Source organism: Podarcis muralis, chromosome 7 (assembly GCF_964188315.1).
Source record: "Podarcis muralis chromosome 7, rPodMur119.hap1.1, whole genome shotgun sequence".
NCBI lineage: Eukaryota > Metazoa > Chordata > Lepidosauria > Squamata > Lacertidae > Podarcis > Podarcis muralis.
Window position 1 is genome coordinate 12,459,445 of NC_135661.1, and position 21,285 is coordinate 12,480,729.

The 21,285-nt window shown below is 44.3% G+C and overlaps 1 protein-coding gene across 4 annotated transcripts in view; it reads left to right on the top strand.

The window, feature by feature from the left end:
* Positions 1-3,039: 3,039 nt before the first annotated feature.
* The window catches only part of GFPT1 (glutamine--fructose-6-phosphate transaminase 1), a 43,803-nt gene continuing 25,557 nt past the window's right edge, over positions 3,040-21,285 (top strand). Inside the window, exons 1-8 of one of the 4 annotated variants that reach the window (XM_077931223.1) lie at positions 3,040-3,257; positions 12,219-12,326; positions 12,921-13,028; positions 15,413-15,538; positions 16,630-16,688; positions 17,965-18,099; positions 19,721-19,782; positions 20,893-20,972. In XM_077931223.1, the coding sequence (XP_077787349.1) occupies positions 3,251-3,257; positions 12,219-12,326; positions 12,921-13,028; positions 15,413-15,538; positions 16,630-16,688; positions 17,965-18,099; positions 19,721-19,782; positions 20,893-20,972 (685 nt within the window). In that variant the 5' untranslated portion in view covers positions 3,040-3,250. The remainder of the gene's footprint in view (positions 3,258-12,218; positions 12,327-12,920; positions 13,029-15,412; positions 15,539-16,629; positions 16,689-17,964; positions 18,100-19,720; positions 19,783-20,892; positions 20,973-21,285) is intronic. The other 3 variants (XM_028741148.2, XM_077931224.1, XM_028741149.2) reach the window with 3 other exon arrangements.

Sequence of the window (21,285 nt, forward strand, 5' to 3'; positions counted from 1 at the left end):
CGGCTGGAATTTGGGGGGAAAGTGAGGCTTTTATTCATGCCAGCACAGTAAATGAATTTAAAAATGTGCTGGGAAGAATGTGTGAACTATACAGGAGCTGGGACTCCCCAAGGAAACTGGATGCCTTTTCAATAAAGGCAAATGGGAAATTACTTTGCCTAATATTCAAGTAAGCATATGCTGTGTGAGGGCAGCCAGAAGCAACACATGCCCTGCTTGTCTTGCGTAAGATGCCACTGCAGCTCTTGTGGCACTGTCTTTTCCTTGCCCTGGGCTAAGAATGAGTTGCTAGTATATGACCACTATCGGTTCTGGCCATCTTGAACTTTTTAATGGTTGACGCACTTAATAAGTTCTGACTCATTCCAAGTTCCTGGAAGAGAACCCTTCTGTATTTACTGTTTTACTTTCCCCTGCCTCTGAAAACATCACACTACCTAACATGATGCAATCAGCACACCTAATCTTCACAACAGCGTTCCTTCCTTTTATTTGAAAGGACAGGTACAGTGGTATGAAAAGGATAGCTTGTTACTTGAGAATTAGTAATCCAGCACAGCCCCCCCCCCAAGAGACCTGGAAGACTCTATTCAGCATTTCCTGGTAGATCAGCAAAAGGGGTGTCTGAAACAAGTCAATTCTAAGTTAAACTGGGTGTCAAGTTTGTCAGGGCTACTTCCATTCTCAGGAACTGCCAGCAAGTGATCAGTTGAGATAGTAGCGCATGGATCTTGCCTGCAGCAGCTCCCTTCGGTTTTAGGTACCTTTTAAGAGTAAGAAATGACATCTAGACATTTATAAAATTATGCATGGCACGGAGAAACTGGATAGAATTTTTTTCTCCCTTTCTATGCTAGAACTAGGAACAAAAATATCAAAGGAGGCCTTGTTGAAATACGCTGTTTCCACAGTGGGGGACTCTTTAACGTGCATGAATGGCAAACCAGAACACCACCAAGTGTGGTGAGGCTCATTCCATGGGAAGGAAGGTGAAGCAACGTTGGGGAAGATTCTGTTTCTAATGTAGACCAGCTTCACAAACTAGGCATGCAAAAGGTTGCCCTCTCCTGCTGTGTGCCCCCAGCACCTAGTGCACTGTCACTATGCACATTATTTATTTAAATCATATCCCGCCTTTACTCCATGGAGAATCAAGGTGGCATACATGGCTACCCCCTTTCTCTGCGAGGTGGGTTAGGCAGAGACCCAAAGTCACCCACTGAGCTTCATGATGGCAGAGTGGGGATCTGAACCGTGGTCTCACCCATGTCCAGGTTCGACCCTCTAACCACTGCACCACATTGGCCCACAGTCACTACTGGAAGTTGCCTTACGCAACCTCTGGCCATTAGCCTGCCTGGCCTAGAATTGTCTCTTGGGACTGATGGCCATTCTCCAGTATGGAAGGGGGGCAGGGGCCTTTTCTGCCACCTGCCTCTCTTAAGCGGGAGAACGGGTGGCGCTGCTAGGGCAGGTGAGACAAAACCCCTTTGCAATCTGTTGGGGGCATGAAGGTGGCTACTGGACCACCACCACTCCTTGCTGCTTGTCCCCTGCACCAGGTACCGGGCAATAGACTGTTGCTGAAAATGGAGGCTCCATGAAGCTCCAACGGGCAACTCTGGAGTTTTGCTGGAAGCATTGTTTTAAAGCGCCCCACAATGCTCTGGTGCTATGGCAAAGAAGGAAAGGCAAATTATTTTAAAACTGATTTCATAGTGTGTTCCAATCCCACCCTGGGATCTTGGGGCAAAGGGCAGGAAATGAAAAGTCAAAAAGTGAAGGGTACTAAATACAGTGGTACCTCGGGTTACATACGCTTCAGGTTACGGACTCCGCTGACCCAGAAATATTACCTCGGGTTAAGAAATTTGCTTCAGGATGAGAATAGAAATTGTGCTCCGGTGGCGCGGCAGCAGCGGGATGCCCCATTAGCTAAAGTAGTGCTTCAGGTTAAGAACAGTTTCAGATTAAGAATGGACCTCCGGAACGAATTAAGTATGTAACCAGAGGTACCACTGTACATAAATAGCCCCAAAAGAGAGCCCCGTTTTGCCCGAGCCTAGAGCCACCAGCTAGCGGACTGATGATAATGACAACCACACACAAAGGGGCGCCTCATTTTGCTGCAGCCTAGAGTCACAAAAAAGCGGACTGGTAATAGCAGCAATCCCCCAAAGCAGCGGTTCTCAACCTGTGGGACCCCAGATGTTGTTGGACTACAACTCCCATCATCCCTGAGCTCTGGCCTTGCTAGCTAGGGGTAATGGGAGTTGTAGTTCAACAACATCTGGGGACCCAAGGTTGAGAAAGGGTGTCAAAATACAGTGGTACCTCGGGTTAAGTACTTAATTAGGTAGTTCCGGATGTCCGTTCTTAACCTGAAACTATTCTTAACCTGAAGCACCACTTTAGCTAATGGGGCCTCCCGCTGCCGAAGCACGATTTCTGTTCTCATCCTGAAGCAAAGTTCTTAACCTGAAGCACTATTTCTGGGTTAGCGGAGTCTGTAACCTGAAGTGTATGTAACCTGAAGCGTATGTAACCTGAGGTGCCACTGTATATTAAAAAATGTCCAGTAGCACCTTAGAGACCAACTAAGTATCTGAAGAAGTGTGCATGCACACGAAAGCATATACCAGGAACAAACTTAGTTGGTCTCTAAGGTGCTACTGGACAATTTTAAAAATATATTTCTACAGCGTCAGGCCAACACCTGAATCTACCTGAACCCCAAAGGGTGTGTGTGCCTTATTAGCCCCCAACGGGCGCATTGTTTTGCCCCAGCCATGAGCCACCACCAACCAGGGGACCCAGAATGGTAGCATTAACCTTATTGATCACAATAACGCCAAGGGGGCGCCTCGTCGGGCCCGGCCTGGGCCTGCTTCCCCCTCCGCCTCGGCCCGAGCGCGGCCCTTCCGGCCTGCGGGGCTCCGGCTGCTCCACCTGAGGCGGATGCTGATCCGGCTGCCACGTCGCCCCGAGTGACACGGCAGCCCGGAGGCCTCGTGAGGCGGCGGAGGCGGAGGCGGAGGAGGAGCCGGGCCCGCTAGGCCGAGCCGGGCCCAATCGCGGGCCAGGCAGGGAGCCTGCGCCCCTCGCCCGCCGCTCCTCTGTCGGCGGGAGGAGGAGGAGACGCCGTTGCCGCCGCCGCCGCCTCCTCAGCCGCCAGTCCCCGCCGGCCCGTCAGCGAGGAAGCGCCTGTCCAGCCTCCCAGCCGCCCTGCTCGGTCTCCTCAGGCGCCACCATGTGCGGTGAGGAAGGAGGGAAGGAAGGCGGCCGGTGGGGAGGGAGGGATGGAGGCTGCCCCGCTGGGAAGGCTGGCGAGGTGGGCGATGCTGAGGGGCCAAAGCCAGGGCGAGGCGGCTTCTCTCGAAAGCTTTGCCCGCTTCCCTCAGGGCAAACGGCAGCGGGTTGGGCTAGATGACCCTCGGGCCCCTTCGTGCTCTACGGCCGCATGCAGTAGCCTTTCCTCAGCCCATGTGCAGAGTGCCCCTGAAGAGGGGAGGGAGGGGGCAAGGCCAGGCCCTCAGGGCAGCACCTGCCTCTCTTCTGGGCCCCCCCATTCTGAGCTGCTTCCTCCTCCACCTCACTTGCTTTACTCCTCCAACTCTTTCGCCATCATTGTAGAGAGGGCCTCGGGAAAGACCCAGGGGCTGAGCCCGGCCTCCCCCTCCCCTGTCAAAAGTCCGACGCTGGCTCTCTTGAGCATGTGCAGAGTGCCTTCGCCTTCAGGGTGGTTCGGAAGGGAGATATGAGGAGGGTAGTGGGGACAGTGTGAATGTGCAGATGGAAATCGGGTGGGTGAGAGAGATGGTTTGTTTACAGGCAACCTCATGTTTGAACATTGCGGAACAATTAGGAAACCTAAATAAGTTGTATTTTAATCAGTTGTTTGTATACCTGGTGTTAGCTGCCCTGAGCCTGGTCTTGGCTGGGGAGGGTGGGGTATAAATAAAATTTATTATTATTATTTATTATAAAGCAAAATCAGGAAAATAATGAAGGGGGGGGAAAGCTCTACAACTGGTTTAGTAATAGTGGTACCTCGGGTTACAGACGCTTCAGGTTACAGACTCCGCTAACCCAGAAATAGTACCTTGGGTTAAGAACTTTGCTTCAGGATGAGAACAGAAATTGCGCGGCGGCAACGGGAGGCCCCATTAGCTAAAGTGGTGCTTCAGGTTAAGAACAATTTCAGGTTAAGTACGGACCTCCAGAACTAATTAAGTTCTTAACCCGAGGTACCACTGTAGTGATCCAGTACTGTAGTAGTAAAGGTAGTAGTAGTAGTACAGTAGTGGCATTAGGTCTGTGGTGCTTTGAAGACCAGTAGCATAAGCAAAACACAGGTCTCTGCCCCAAGGAGCTTACAGCCTAAATCTTATGCGGGTGCGAAGTTGAAGGGGACAAATGTCTTGAGGGACTGGCGCAAGTGAGGCTTGTGGGGAAATTAGCATGAGAGTAGACGAGTGTGTGATATTGGGAAAGCGGGTTTAGATTGCTGATGATAAGGAAGGGGGTGAATTGGCAGAATTCAGCAGGGAGATATTTTCAACTTCGTTTTCCGTTAAGCTTAGGGTGGCTAAATACAACAATATGGCAATATGTTAACCTAGAAATATAAAGGGGAACAAGGGGTGGGAAGGGGTGGCAGCCATCCGTGCAGTAGAGGAAGAGCATAGGTGTGTGTCAGACAGGTAGACAGGTAGAAAAGCAGATTTTCCTGTCCAGGAGCTACTCCACACCAACTTCAGGGCTGTCTGCCTTTCTAGCAACTTGTACTGAAGCTAGGGTTTGCCAGTGGTGCTGGTGTTGGTAGGTGGAAGGGCTGCTTCTGTATCTCTGGCTTGCATGTAGGTTTTTACTCTTTGCATGGTGTTTGTTTTGTGCACTGAGCTGCTTACGGTGGTTCCAGAAAGATTTAAGATTTCATTTAATCCCCATTTGACGTTGTGTTTGCACATTGCCTACAAGCACATCCTTTTGATGTGTTGAAAGATGCTGTTTAACCTTATTGAGTTTCAAAAGCAGCTTCTAACGTGGCACAGAAGTAGTGGGGACGTGGAATAAGAAAAGAGAGTCCTCTTATGTAGGCAAAAGGCAAGGGGTGTTTGGATCAATTCCAGAGGCATCATCATTAATAAGATCATCGCTAATAAGAGATTAAATGAAAAAAAATATTTTGCAGCTTTTTTCTTTTTAAAAACGTTGTGAGATGACTACTATGAAATACATATTAAAAGTACCAAAAAGAAAGAAAAGAAACACTTCAGAGCACAGCAAAAATGACATAATAAAAGTATAAAGAAGAGATGCTAGGCACATATCTCTGGTGATGATGTTCCACTATGTGGTGCATAGTTAAACTATGGAACTCCCTTCTCCAGGAGGCAGTGATGGCCACCGACTTGGATGGCTTTGAAAGAGGATTGGACAAAGTCATGGTGGAAAGGGCTCTCATTGGCTGCTAGCCAGGATGGCCGGCCTCTGCCTTCATGCTCAGAGGCAGCAATGCTTTTGAAGACTAGTTGCTGGAAAGCACAGGAGAGGAGAGGCCTTGTGTGCTCCATTCCTGCTTGCTGGTTTCCTGCCGGCATCTGGTTGGCCACTGTGAGAACAGGACCTTGGATTGGATGGGCCATTGGCTTGATCCAGCAGGCACCCCTTCTATTCTTAAATTCATAAAGGGTGCAACTACAGATGAGGCTCCCTGATCTTCACCCGCTTAACTTATTCAGAGATCTTAATGATAAGACTGTCTCATTATTTTAATAATATTGGAAGTGTGTATGCATATAGTTCTTTTTGTGTTTGGGATGCTTCATGTGCATACATTTATCAACTGCTTTGATCAATATATAAATTTTACGAAATAAATAAATTAAATCAAAACACATGACCCCACTCATCCTTACAAATTCCTTCTAAGTTACCGTAAGTTGTTCAATATGATTCTCCCCATATTCCAAAGGACTAGGCGCCAAAAAAAAAGCAGAATTGGCTTACTTGAGGCCACTTAGTGAGCCAGGACCTTCTGGTTGAGTCCTGAATTATCATTTGCATTCTCTAGGTGTGCAGACGTAGCATAGGTCTATATGTGCTTATTGAATCCCAGCCCATCTAGCCAATTGTCCACACTGGCAGTGGTTCGCCTGGGTTTATAGCAGGAGTCTTTTCCAGCTGCACCCGGAAGGTGTTGGAGATGGAACATGTTCTGCCACTGAGCCCTTCCCCATATATCAACTATTCTTTTGGCTTTCTTAACACTAAGGATTTCTATTGTACTCTGTCACCTTCAGGTATTGGTGTGGGGCTTTTTTGATGTGGGACATAGGTTCACAAGAAATTTCTCCTGAAGAGCAAAGTGAAGAAGAGCTGCAGTCACAGTTTGCTCATGTGCATTTAATGCTATGCAAATTTGCCTCAGAAAATGGAAAATGGGGCAGTGCTAAGAATAGAATAGGCAATTTATGCTATAAATAGTTTGCTGTGAGCACAGTTCAAGTCTTTCTGTGAATTCAATCTTGGGAATGTGTGGGATTCTCAGATTGCATAGCATAATCTGTTCTTTGTCTACAAACATATCCTTTAAAATATTTCTGAATACAGTTATAGACTCTTGACTGTCTTGTTCCAAAATGAGAAAGCAAAATTTTGTGCCTTTAGAGTGATGGAGACTGACAAAGCCCAATGCCTTTTCTTCAGGTCATATTTCTGAGGGGATTATTTCTCTTGCATGGTTGAAATTGTAGGGTTTATTGCCCTTGCAGTTTTATCTTTACCCTGACATTTCTGTATCTCACTTGCTTATTCTTTGATGGAATAAGTATAATTCATCTATTGTTAACAGCCCAGGTAGAATGTAGATGTCCAGACAAACCAGTGTAGCAGATATACCTTGTTCATAGTTGAATGTGAAACTCATAACCAGTTTAAACTTGCTGCAGAGGTAAGGATGGGAGCAAATCTTACAAGATCACTTTCTTTTATTAATTAAACTGGTGCAGCATCAAACTGGAATAATTTCAAAATCTGATACGTTATTCATAGCTTAGTGGGTTACATTGCCAGGGGTGGGAGAGGGGGGGTTTACTACAGGACTAAGAGCAGATTCCAAGCATTGATTTATAGGTAAATAAGAAATGCCCGAACTGACAGAGCAGTTTTTTCCTGTTCAGCAAAATAGAGTGAGATTGTTGGCTCTTCGTAAATGGGTAGTTTGTTCTGGTTTTCAGTGTACAACTAAAATTTGGGATCTGACTTGCTGTGAAATTGTCCACCCTAGTAGAGCACACAGTGTTCATTTCTGACCATTTGGTTTGGCTAAGTGTAGAGACTGGTGCTCTGTTTAACATCTACAGTGAAATAAATATTTCTACATTAATTTGTCTGAGCAATTTTTATCCTGCCCTTCAGCGCAAGTGCTCTCATAGCAACTTATCATATCCAAAGGATCTCTCTCCACCGTGCCTCTTAACCCCAGTATGAGCTATGGGGCCAACTAAAACATTTTTGTTGCATGTGGTCATCCTTTACCTTCTCTCTGTTCCTTTCTCTCACCCCCCCCTTTTAAATTTCCCCTGCATTCTATCATTCTGCTGTGTTCTGTATCGTCTTCCAGAAAGCTTAACCCATACCTTAAACAAGTGCAAAAGGAAGTGTGGCACCTGAACCAATCTGGTTTAGGCTGGGCTGCAATCAAGAGTCTGGTCTCAACCCACCAGCTGAACCCTCATGTTTCACAGCCAGGTGTTGCCACCAGGAGTGAAACAAGCACCTGCTCTTCCTTCTGCTGGGTGGCTTCCAATTTCTTGCTGATATCAGCTTGAGGAGGCCTATAGAATTCTTTTGACTTCAAGGTTACACAAACACAACCCTTCTTAAACCCCCCTATTTTTATCTGAATTCTGAAGTAGTGACTTGCAGTAGTCATGGCTGAACACAGCTGAATTTGTGAATTCTAACTGGGCTCTCTCAGAAGAGGAACAGCAGGAAATAAACTACTTTAAAAGGGAGGATGATAGCTTAGGAGCAGAGCTTCTGCTTTCCATGCCAAAGGTGCCTGGTTTGATCCCCACCATCTCCCCAGGTAGGTTAGGGAAGACTCCTCCCAGCAATGCTGCAGAGACCATGGCCAGTTGGTGTTGACGGGGCTACGGTCTGAAGTTTAGCTATACAATTTTCTGTTTTATCTGTGGTGAATCACAGTTGCCCCCAGGCACGTTTTGGAGTTGCAAACTGCCCTTTAGGCAGCTCTCAGTGGGGCCATGTCTGGAGACCCCCATGGACAGCCTTGTGCTAGCCTTGCATTCTGCTGACTGCATTGGTCTATGCTTTCCTAGTGTTTGAAACTTAGGGAGCCCCTGCACCGCCAGTAGTAATTATTAGCGCAGATATCTAGCCTTACAGAAGTGACCTATTGGAAAACTTACAAAGGAAAACATATTGGAAATACAGTGGTACCTCGGGTTACATACGCTTCAGGTTACATACACTTCAGGTTACAGACTCCACTAACCCAAAAATATTACCTCGGGTTAAGAACTTTGCTTCAGGATGAGAACAGAAATCGTGCTCCGGCGGTGCAGCAGCAGCAGGAGGCCCCATTAGCTAAAGTGGTGCTTCAGGTTAAGAACAGTTTCAGGTTAAGAACGGACCTCCGGAACGAATTAAGTACTTAACCCAAGGTACCACTGTATAGGATGTGACAGCTATGTGAAATAGCTGCTAAGAGGTTGGGCACTGATTCTTGTAGTTTTGTAATATATTACTGTACTTTAGGTGACAAATTATATTTGCTTCCAAACAATAAGGTAGAGAGCTTTGACCTGCCAAAAGTTAGTGATTCTTCTTTCCATCTGCCCCTTTTAGGTGGCTCTCTAGATGAGCTAATAACAGTTCTTCTTGGGAACTTATTTTCAACCCTGTCGTCACAGAATTTACATAGAGAACATTTCCTCCTATGGACTATGATCTTATTTATGAGCTGAATGAGTAAATTTATTTCACTGTAACATTTTACTTCCTTTCTTCTTTTCAACTCATGCAAATGAGGAAGTGGTCTTGGGAGTGTGCTGTGTATGATTAGTTGGTAAAAATATGTGATTAGCAGCACACCTTAAAATTAGTGTAGTGCTTGTACACTGGAGGGAGCAAGGGCTAAGGTAGGGTTGCCATATGTCCAAAGTTTCACAGACATAGCTAGAATTTGGCCATCGGAAACAGTGTCTGAGTAAAAAGCACTGAAATGTCAGGGAAACTCTGGACGTATGGCAACCCATGTTGGAAGTGTAGATGTTGGCGAATTTCCTTAAAAATAGCTTGAAAGCGTCTTTATTTTTTTGAGATTGGGCAAAATGAAAAAAGCCATGCATCAGAATGATTTGCAATATCCAGCCAAAAATTATGAAGCCGATAGCACGATAGGGGCTTCAAGCTGGTTTTGAACAATATATCAATATATCGCCTAGCCATGAACAATAAATCTGTGGAATGTGCTTCTTTCCCCCTGGGGTCAACCAGTGTTGGCTTGCCATATTAACTAAGAAATCCCACAGCTTTTTGGGTGTCTCCAAGGCTTGTGGTATAAGGCTGGCACTTCTTTAGGCATGGTGCAAATGTGGGGTGTGTGTGTCTCTCTCTGTTTCCATGCTCTCACCAGAGCCAAAGATATGCTTGCTGGTAGATCACAGGTCAACATTTGTCCCTAGATGAGGGACCATAAGCTGCTAGGAAGAGGAAGAGGAAAGGGATGAGGTGTCTGGTGAACTGAAAGCACACCATGGTAACAGGCTGCTAATTCTGTGTGGGGCAGATCTTTGGCTACAGCTAAAAGAGCAGCGTTTGCCAACATGGTCTTGCTGACCCACCACAAGCACCCTGTTCACATGGTTCTGACTTATACGAGTAATTTGAATACTGAAGCAGCCTTGAATGATGGCTGGACTGAGCCAGGGAGCCAGTGGAGCGTTGAGCAAGAAAGTGGGCCCTTTTCCTGAGGCAAGATTGACTGCTGCTAAAAGCAGACAGTCTTGTCCAGGGGTCAGCAAACTTTTTCAGCAGGGGGCCAGTCCACTGTCCCTCAGACCTTGTGGGGGGGCCGGGTTATATATTTTTTTATTTTAAAAATGAACAAATACCTATATCCCACAAATAACCCAGAGATGCATTTGAAATAAAAGCACACATTCTGCTCATGTAAAAACACCAGGCAGGCCCCACAAATAACCCAGAGATGCATTTGAAATAAAAGGACACATTCTATTCAGGTAAAAACACGCTGATTCCTGGACTGTCTGTGGGCTGGATTTAGGGATTTAGAAGGCGATTGGGCCGGATCTGGCCCCCGGGCTTAGTTTGCCTACCCATGGTCTTGTCAGTGGTGGCCCCCTGTCTTTGCAATGGCTTCCCAAAAGAGATCCGCTCCCTTGGTCATTCTAGGAGGGGTTTTTTTTTTTGGCCAGCTGTGCACCTTTTTGAGAGGTAAGGGCTAGAATTTGAAAGAAATGTGAACGGTTGCTGCTGGGGGTGGTCACTGTTAGGCAGGGGTCAGCAACCTTTTTCAGCCGTGGGCCGGTTCACCATCCCTCAGACCATGTAGTGGGTCGGTCTATATTTTGGATAAAAAAATAGAACGAATTTCTATGCCCCACAATTAACCCAGAGATGCATTTTAAATAAAAGGACACATTGAGAAGGTGATTGGGCCACATCCGGCCCATGGGCCTTAGGTTGCCTACCCCTGCTGTAAGGATTAGCCTAGGCAAGAATGAGAATTTTGAGACTCAGTCTAGTTGTGAGGACAGCACCCAGATGTCCTCCAGTCCAGTTACGTAGAAAGGGGTGGGGGAGTAGCGAGGTCTCTCCCCATTGCTTACATCCCTCCAGTTCTGCATTTTTCTTGCATCTGACTTTCAATATTGGAGCATGTCTAAGGAGAAGAGCACCAGGTGGGATAGACAGACTTTCAGCAAGATCAGTTGTGCCAGTTCCAAAAGTTAATCAGTCTCTTCTTTGTTTTTCCTTAGTTATATTGGGATGGGGAGGGTTCCAAAGCTCTTCTCTTGAGTTGGAATGCTTTACTGCAGTGAAGTGCTCGTAATTACTAACTTTGTTGGCTATAATGAAATTGAACACTTCCTTGTAGCCACTGGGAGTTGACAACCTGTCTGAAATCTTGATAAACTGGAATATCATGACTTAAGCTCCCCACCCGGCTTCTTCCCCTGTTTCTTGTGCCTTGCCCACTTTCTAAGAAAGTGTGAGTATGGCAGTGCCCTTTCACAGAGGGAGTTCATGCATGGAGATTATAAGGGATTTCCTTATAAATCTCAAATGCGGTATGTATTGAGCATGCAAGTCATTGTGACAAGGCAACTCGTTTGTTGTGCTTGAGAGGTAGGAGCACATTATTGACTTTCCAGGTGCTATTTTCTGAGACTTCCCAGGAATTGTGGGATCCATGGATTTGTTATTGCTTGGGGTTGAGCCATTGGGTTTACTCTGATTTGAACTAGCACTGAATATATCCTACAGTGTCTAAAAAGTAAAAGTTCCAGAATGTGTGGTGTCTTTTTTCTCATGCAGATGGTAGCAGAGATGAGGCCTAAATCAGGGGATCTGGAGCTACTGAGATAATTTTAAAAATCCACGAGAAGCCTGCTAGATTTTATAGGACCGAATCAAAGAAGGTTTTTTTGGGGTTTTTTTTTGAAGGAAGGCTGTAATGCAAACTCAAAATTCTTTATCCTACATCATTGCACTCCATTCTAGAGTTTGCAGAGTGGAGCCACTTCATTGCACTCATCTAGAATATGTTTTATACTTTTAAATGTTTTTTTAAATTTTATTTATTATTTTATTTATATCCCATCCTTCCTTCAAAAAACCCCTTCTTAATGGATCCTTCTCTCGTCCCTGCAGTTGCTTTTACACTCTCTCTGTTTTGTATATGTACATTTATGTGTGTGTGTGTGTGTGTGTGTGTATATATATATATACACTGCTTGGGAGAAATGTAGCAAAAAAATGTGGTGCCTTTTCTTCCTGTGGCTTGTAATGTTTTATAAAAATGAGTTTATTTACAACCCTTTGGGGACTGTGCTAATAGAAATCCTACACAAGCGTTGTTTCAGTTCATAGTTGTGGTTACAAAGTGAAATGCAGTATTGCATGTATATAGTCTTTGTTTTAATTTTTAATCAATCTTGCAGGCATCTTTGCTTACCTGAACTACCATGTTCCCCGGACAAGACGGGAGATCCTGGAGACCCTCATCAAAGGGCTTCAGCGACTGGAGTACAGAGGATATGACTCTGCTGGTAAGCTGCTCACCCTGTCTTTGGATTCCTTATCTTTCAAACTTTTTTTCTGTGGATATGGTTTTAAAAGTATGTGGTTGCCAGTAAATTCATGGTCTGCAGTGTGTAAGAAGCAAGGCTTGGTGTGACTTATTCCACCTTTCAGTTCACATGCAACAAGTTTACATGTTTAGTTGTATATCTTCGACATAAACAGTTATGTGCACAGGTATTTGGATGAAGTTTAAATCTCACTAGGCTTTTTGAGATGTCTTTTCCCAATGAAAGAAATGTCATTTTCCTCACAGAAGCTGTATTGTTTGACAAGAGTCTAACGGCTAACATAACTGACCCTGTGCAGTTGGAATGCTTGGATATTCTTCAATGTCCCAGCAATGCTAAAAGGGAACACCTAGGCAATGTTATGTTTCTAAATCTTGCACTGGCTTTTCTTGTAATTATGTACAGCCATAATGTTCTGAAACCCTGCAATTTTATTCTAGCCTGTAGAAAAATGATTGTGGAAGTTAGGTTAATGATCTTGGAAAGCAGACCAATTAATATTTCAAGCCAAATGAGGTGTGTGTGATTCACCTTAAATTTTCTGTGTATTAGGAGTTGGAATTGATGGAGGCAATGATAAAGACTGGGAGGCCAATGCTGGCAAAATTGCACTCATCAAAAAGAAGGGGAAAGTGAAGGCTTTGGATGAAGAAGTGAACAGTAAGTCCAGTCCTACACAATCCACCTTTTCTCTCTGGTGGTCTTTGTTCCTGATCTCAATACCATTCAGCAACCGTCTTTCAATGCATTGTTAGGTACAAACTGAAAACACTTCCCAACACATTCTTTGCCCATTGGTACACTAAATGATAAACTATATATTCATTTTTATAATGCAGTTCTCAGATAAATCGAATTTACTAATCCTTCCTGCACGTCTGCCTTGCCTGTTGAGAGCAAATATAGAGATATAGCATGATCCCTTGTTGTTGGGTCATTCTTTGGCCAGTTAGACTCAGACATCTCAGTCACCTTTGGAACACAGACTCTTCCTCTCTCTCTCTCTGGTTATAGTAGAGGCAGCACGAATAGGGAGAATGGTAGCGGAGAGTATGCATGAAGAAAAAGTGTTCACAAGATAGCGGAATTCACATACTCTGCATTGTCTTGTCCATCTCCTTCCAGAGTGGACAGCTGAGACCTCATTTCTTGTCTGTTACTGATAAACTAGTGTCATATAAACTGATAACAGCAGATAGCGAGAAACTACTGAAGTTCCCAACAGTGGATTTATTCACATGCATCACCAAACCATGGCTTGATGCTGCTTGAGTGGCCTCATACGTGTTCCCCTTCATCCCTCACATTATGTCAGGCACAGGCAAACTCCGGCCCTCCAGATGTGTAGGACTACAATTCCCATTATCCCTGACCACTGGTCCTGTTAGCTAGGGATGATGGGAGTTGTAGTCCCAAAAATCTGGAGGGCCGGAGTTTGCCTATGCCTGCATTATGTGCTCCAATGCAAGTTACTTCCTCTTTAGCACAAACCAGAATTTGCTGTTAAACTAGCTAGCCAACTATGTTTTGGGCTTGCTCTCCAAACTGGGACCACCAACCAAACCATGGATGGAAGCTGGTTTGCAGTCCTGCATTGGAGGGCACATACAAATCATAGTTCAGCTGTTAGGGAATTTGCAGTAAAGGCAAAAATAAAGAATTAAAATGGAATGTGTGAGTAGAATCCTTGTTCATATTGCAGCCAATGATTTAGTTTATACAGCAGTTATGTATTTCTGTTGCTGCTGGTCTTAGGAATTGTTTAAATCAAATGTTGATGTTCTAAGCATGGTAAATTGATACAGCCACAAAACAAGATGGTATTTTCTTAACTTTCTATGTACTAGAAAAAATGCAAGTATTAAATTGGTATGATCTCTGGGTGGGAAAACGGTAAACAATGGAGAAGCAAATGTCTCATGTTTTGCGTTCCGTTCAGTGCCCTCTATTCAGGAAACAACAGTGTGTGCTAAAATTGTGGATAATACTTTGTTTTAAACTATGGCTGTTTTCAGAGAGGCATGGTGGAGGACCTCTGCATTGTGAACTTACTTTTATCTTAAATGTTGCTGACTGAGATGGCTGGCTTTAGTCAGAACTTAGGTCGGGGTGGTTGACGTTTTTTGTCCCAAGCCACATTCCCTTCTGACATCCTTCCAGGGGAACACATGCCAATGATGGGCAGGCCCAGAAGAAAAAGTTGGTAGAGTAATGAATTTAAACATTGCCTTTGTTCATGAGGCTGCTTTCTACAATCACTCATTCCCCTCTCTGTCTGCCATCCAGATCAGCAAGAGGCGTGATTAGAGCTGAGATACACATTTCAGCCAGGCAAAAACACTCCAGCAGGGTGCAGAGTATGGCTGGTATGGGGGGGGTGGCCTAGGGAGAGTCCTGAGGGCCACATAGAGAGGTCTGAAGGGCCACATTTGACCTTTAGCCCAGAGTTTCCCCACCTATAATTTATGTGTTAGGGACGCGGTTGGCGCTGTGGGTAAAAGCCTCAGCGCCTAGGGCTTGCCGATCGAAAGGTCGGTGGTTCGAATCCCCGCGGCGGGGTGTGCTCCCGTTGCTCGGTCCCAGCGCCTTCCAACCTAGCAGTTCGAGAGCACCCCCGGGTGCAAGTAGATAAATAGAGACCGCTTACTGGCGGGAAGGTAAACGGCGTTTCCGTGTGCTGCGCTGGCTCACCAGATGCAGCTTTGTCACGCTGGCCACGTGACCCGGAAGTGTCTCTGGACAGCGCTGGCCCCCGGCCTCTTAAGTGAGATGGGCGCACAACCCTAGAGTCTGTCAAGACTGGCCCATACGGGCAGGGGTACCTTTACCTTTTAATTTATGTGTTGGTGGAAGTGGACCACTTAACACATGCAAAAGACCTGTAAATGTTAGAAAAGAGCTCACATTCATGAGTAGCCTGAAAGCCTTGGCCTACTTCGTAAAGCCTCACTGAAGCCAGTGGGTGATGTCAGCTGAAACCTTTCCTTCCATTCAATAAGAGTAGGGGATCCTCTTAGGAATGAACTTTCCCCCACTTTACATAGAACAACAGGATATGGACCTGGACATTGAGTTTGATGTGCATCTTGGAATTGCCCATACCAGATGGGCCACCCACGGCGAGCCCAGTCCTGTCAACAGCCACCCACAGCGATCCGATAAAAACAATGGTAAGACACCGCTGTTACTTTTTGGTGGGTGTGAGGGATGATGTGACCCTTTGAGTTTTGTTCTAGCTTCTGATGGCTGGTTCAAAGTTGATAAAGTGTCGGGCAGGCAATATTCCCGGACAGCTGTGTCCATCTTCTTGAATAAAGTACCAGGTAGCAAGACATGTAAGAAGTAAATCTTGGTGGTCTTAGCTTTTATTTCCAGGTGGGAGGAGGCAGATAGTCAGACCGGAGAGCCCCAACAAACCAAAAATCAGCTGCATTGGGAAACAGAATTTGGACTGTTTCAAGTTAAAAACAAGGCTGGTCTCAACTCCTTTAAAATATGCAGAATGTTCGCTAATGATTTTAAAATAGCTTTTTTAAAAAGTGAGTTGTGGATTACAGAATAAATCATATATTACCTTACAGAGATTTTCAGAAAAGGTTAAATTTAAGTACTCACTAATTATATTGTTTCTAGATAAGAAACCTGTGATCTGAGGCACTGTAATGACTGCTATAAAGCCCTGCTGTTAGTATTGCACTAAGGTTAAAATACTACCAAAGTTACAAGCATGGGTTATAATTCCCATTAATCTGTTGTAAGGGTTCGTTTAATCTGTTAAGTGTCTTAATTCTAAAGGCTCCTCAGGGCTGAAATTGAGCTGTCGGCTACCTTGTATTTTGTTGATACATCCTGTTTAGCATAGGCAACTGCCATTCCTGGTGTAGTTAGTACAGAAAACAATTTTGGGTAATGGCCCACATGGAAGATGGGCTACATTCTCTCTTACATTAGGAAATTGAACTGTAAATGGGTCTGGGATAAAGTAAATTAATCCTGCAGTTGGATGCAGCAGGTGGCATTAAACTACTCTAAGTTAAGCAGCCCAGCAGGGATTGTACTTTCTTTATGAAATTCGACCATCCATCTATCATGTGCTTGTGCTTGGCTTGGCTTTGGGAATCCTAGTTTCTGTTTCAGGCTTTTGCCTTTGAACAAGGTGCTTGGCACCTCTTTTTTCTTCCCCTCTTGGAATGCTTCCCTATTTTTGCGGGCTCTTTGATGATCCTAGCTCCTAAAGTGTTTTCTCCCCCCTGTGTTGCAGAATTTATTGTTATCCACAATGGCATTATTACAAACTACAAAGACCTGAAGAAATTTTTGGTAAGTGAAGCTCCTTGTGCTGTGATGTGAGTTTAAACAAAGTGGGAAGTCTGAATCTGCTTGTGTTTGTATCGCAGGAGAGAATCACTTGGGCCTGGTAGTTTTGTTCCCAAATTATGCCAGCATTCTTTGTTCTTTGGATGCTGAGAAGGGAGACACTTGAGAAGCATCTATTACATGAGCTGGTGCTGTAACTTTAAGGAGTGGTTAGATTGCATGTTCCACTGGGCTGATAGGTATCTTCTGTGTCACCCTGTGAAGTGCCTTAGGGATGCAGGACTGCACCTTATCTCAATTCAGGTTGTTGCTTCATCTCATGCTGTACTGTCTGCACCAGGCTTCCCCAAACTGATGCCCTCCAGTAGTTTTGGACTATAACCATAACTATAACTCTCAACAGCCGCAGCCAGCATTGGTAGCAGCTCTCCCTTTCCTGCCTGCAGATTGCATTTGGGACCTTCTGCAATCAAAGCATGCACTCTTGTCACTGAGTTTATGGGCCTTCTTCCATGAACATTAGTGGCGTTATATAATAAAGAATATTACAATCTTACCAAAGCTGGATAATTTTATCTTGCTTCTCATTTCTTTCAGGCTTAAGTGTGTATTGTGATCATGTGTCTATTAGGTTAATGGTACTGTATTGACTTCAGATGAAGTAGTAGAATTAAGAAATCTAAGGAGCAGATGAATGTACTTCCAGGAATAGTTTTCAAGGTGCCACAAGACTTTTTGCGGTGTTTGCTGCCACAGACAACACAGCAACCCCCTCTGGAATTTTTCTTTGCAAAAGAGGTTGTGGGGTTATTAATTGTTTGCGCTCATATGTGGCACCAGATATATTATCAGCTGCTCTAGAATGCTATTGCCACTCTTCCCCTCCCTAACCAACAAAAATTGAATCCCAACCCATTCTAGCCTTTGAGAACTTTGCCATTGGGTTCCATACTAGCTTGGTTGCATTGTGTGGTTATCATCTGCTCTGCTTTCTGTAGGAGCGCAGCAGTGAGCTGGAACCATGCCCTTCAATACATGGTACTTTTGCTTCTGCATTCCTTTATTCTGTTTGATTCTTTCTCTGAGCAGGAGAACTTGAAATTAATGAATGAAAGTAGAGCAGTTGTAAGAAACAGGAGCAGCCTGTGCAATATTTTTAGAATATGGTTGCTATGATACAAAAATAGTGTGTAGTAGATATTCCCTTGCCCATGTGCCATGTTCCATATTTCCATTGTTTTGACTAACATAAGTCATACTTTTTAAATGTTTTTTTCAGGAAAGCAAAGGTTATGAATTTGAGTCCGAGACTGATACTGAGACAATTGCTAAACTTGTCAAGTACATGTATGACAACCGTGAAAGTGACGATATCAGCTACACCACATTGGTAGAAAGGGTCATCCAACAGCTGGTAATTCTACATTTTTTCGTAAAACACTTATCACCCATAGGAGACAATATACAATTCTTATGTTTTACCAGACCTTTTAATATGTTTCATGGTGAAGTTTCAGGAATTGCTTAGTCCATTGCTGGTATAGAGCAATCTGCTTTCTCTTACAGCTGCTTAAGTCAGCAATGTAAGACATCCCTGCATTGCTGGGGGTTGGACTAGATGACCCTCTGGGTCCCTTCCAACTCTACAATTCTATGATTCTATGAAAAGCAAAGAGCAAATGAAAGAGCCAGGATCCTGTTTGCAACAGTAATGTTAGTTCATAGCTTTTACCAAACTAGATGTAAGTTAATTGACTAATTTAGAGAATATCCTGTGATTCTCAGACTAGGGATGAGGATGAGGATAATAATAATAATAATAGTAGTAGTAGTAGTAGTAGTAGTAGTAGTAGTAGTACCTCTCAGCAGCTTTTGTTATAGTCAGTCACAGTGTTGAAATCCTGTTCATCCAGATTGGTCTTGGGAGTCTTTTCTTGTGGAACAATTAAGGTTCTGTTGAAGAAGTTCTGCTTTATCCTATGGCCGTTGACTTCTACGGTGCCACAAGAGCCTAGCCTGCCCCCTCCACATGCTTTTTAATGTCTGCATGAAACTTCCAGGAGAAGCACATAAGGACACAAGAAAAGCAGATTCTAATCAGTTAGCTGGGGATTTGGCTTGAGGTGTTGCCAGCTGTGACACACAGCTCCTTCTCTTGTTTCCAACTTCTCATCCCTCTTGAAATCCTGAAGGTGGTCCTGGGTGGGTGAGGGCAAACAATCTGAGATTATATCCAGATAAGACAGAGCTGGGTAGGGAGATTGCCTGCTCCCAAGCTTGATGGGCTGCTGGTCCGGAATGGGGCTACTTTGTCCCTGAAGAACCAAGCGCATTCTCCTGGACATTGATGCTAACTGGGAAAGCCAAGAAAATAGTGGAGGCATTTTACCAGCTTGGATTGTCTCACCAGCAAGAGAGGTTGGCTCTTGCAAGTCACGTTCAGACTGGACTACTGCAGTGCACTGTACCTGGGGCTGCCTTTTAAAGGTGGGTTCGAAATTTTTGACAGTCCAGAGTGCAGTGTCCCAAATTTTATTGGGAACTGGGTGGTAGGAACATGAGATAGTCCTACTGTATCAGCTGACCTGGTTACTAGTGCATTTATAATGCTGATTCTGACTTTTAAAGGCTTAAAGTGTTTTGTGTCCGAGATATTTGAAGGGTTGCCTTCACTTGTGCCAAGCTCCTGGTGCTCTGAGGTCAGCAGCGGGGCCCCTTTTAATTTGCTGCCTCCAAAAGCAGTGGAAGCCAGAGGGGCAGCCCCACAGCTTTGGAATTGACCACTTGTTCATGGCTTCCCTAAAAGGTTGGTCTGCTTCTGCTGTTAGCTTTGACGATACTGTACTTCAGTAATTTTAGGTGGTTTCCCTGGTCTCTCAGTATACTGTTTCTGAGACTTTTAAGCTGCAATGTATTGTAAGCTGCCTTGAAAGAGTTTTCTCCCAAAGGCTGCATATTAATATTTTAATTAAAACATTTAAATGATGTTAACTAAAAAAGTAAAGTGTTTGTTTGTTTGTTTGTTTTTCCACAAGGAAGGTGCATTTGCCCTTGTATTCAAGAGTGTTCACTATCCTGGTCAAGCAGTTGGAACCAGGTAAATACCGTCCCAGTAGTATGCTCTGTGTTTCTCTAGGTCATTTTCATTATTTGTGCACCCACACCCTCTTTTTGATAGGCTATCATAGATTTTAGCCAATTTTGAATTGGAGGAAATTCTCTTTGCCATATCTGTTATGTGACCTTATGGTATAATATTCCCTGTTTTTCATGTTACCTGCTGATGCAAAAATATTCTCTTAGAAAAATGACCCCATTCTTTAATGTTCTTTCCTGCTATCCATGAAGTACCACAAACAGTTCAAAATTAGCAAAACAATTAACATCTTGACTGCAATGACTGTTTGTATTTTCCAGCTGAATCTGGGTAGTTAAAGTCATGTTTGCACTCATATCAGTTCTATAGCTTACTCCAAAAATTGTGAGAATTGTAGTTTGTGAAGGGTCTGGAAACCTCTTTTGAAAATCCTTTGCTTGCCTCACCCAGACCTGTAGTTCCCTTGGTTCCATTGGGTGAAAGAGGGACTTTCAAGGCAGTGATCTTGTTTGCACTTAACTGATCTCTGTGGTACTGACTTTTGAGTAAGCATGTCAGGGATCATCTGATATGTCTAAGGCAGACAAGTCTTCAGATGGTAATCAGTTTGGTTCTTTTAAGATTTTGCTTGGTCTGCACATCATTGCAGTCTCAAAATTCAGGGCTCTTGAGAGTTTGTCTCACAGACTGTGAACATTCAGCTAGTCTGGGATGCCTTTAACTGCATTCTGTCTTGGCTTAAAAGCTGCCCAACTCTGAACTATATAGATCTCGAGTTAGTGCTGTTTGCCATTTGCAGGCTATAATAGAGATCAGATTAGTGAGGTCCCCCCCCCATCTTTTTTGTTCTGTGCAATTTTGAAGCTTGGGTCTGTGTCCTGGTCTGACACAAACACACCACCCCAGGCCCATAGCCCTGCCCCCTCCTCACAGGTTGCTTCGCTTGAACTTGCTATCTCCAGGCCAAACTTTCTTCCCCTTGGTTATATCTTTCAACTTGGCTGTGCTGACACTTAGCTAAGCTGCAAATGTGATCAGGCCCTCCAAAGGGAAGAATCAACGCAGAAACCAGTGTTTATTAGCCATGACAGCTGAATGTCTTGTTTTCAGGAGAGGAAGCCCCCTGCTCATTGGAGTGCGGAGTGAGCACAAGCTTTCTACTGACCACATTCCAATACTGTACAGAACAGGTAAATATCACAGCTCGAAGAATTTCTCAACTCATTTTCTTCTTCTTTAATGCAAGTGTGGCAGAAGTGAGAAGTTTGGTACTATCTGCTAAATTAAAACAAAATTAAAAAATCCCTTCCAGTAGCACCTTAGAGACCAACTAAGTTTGTTCTTGGTATGAGCTTTTGTGTGCATGCACACTTCTTCAGATATGCTAAATTAACACCTTATTAATATGGAGATGAGATGCTATGGGAGACTTCTAAAAAGCAAACCCTATTGTGCACTGCGTTCCTTAGTTGGATTTGGATTGTGGAAAGTGCAGAAAAATCT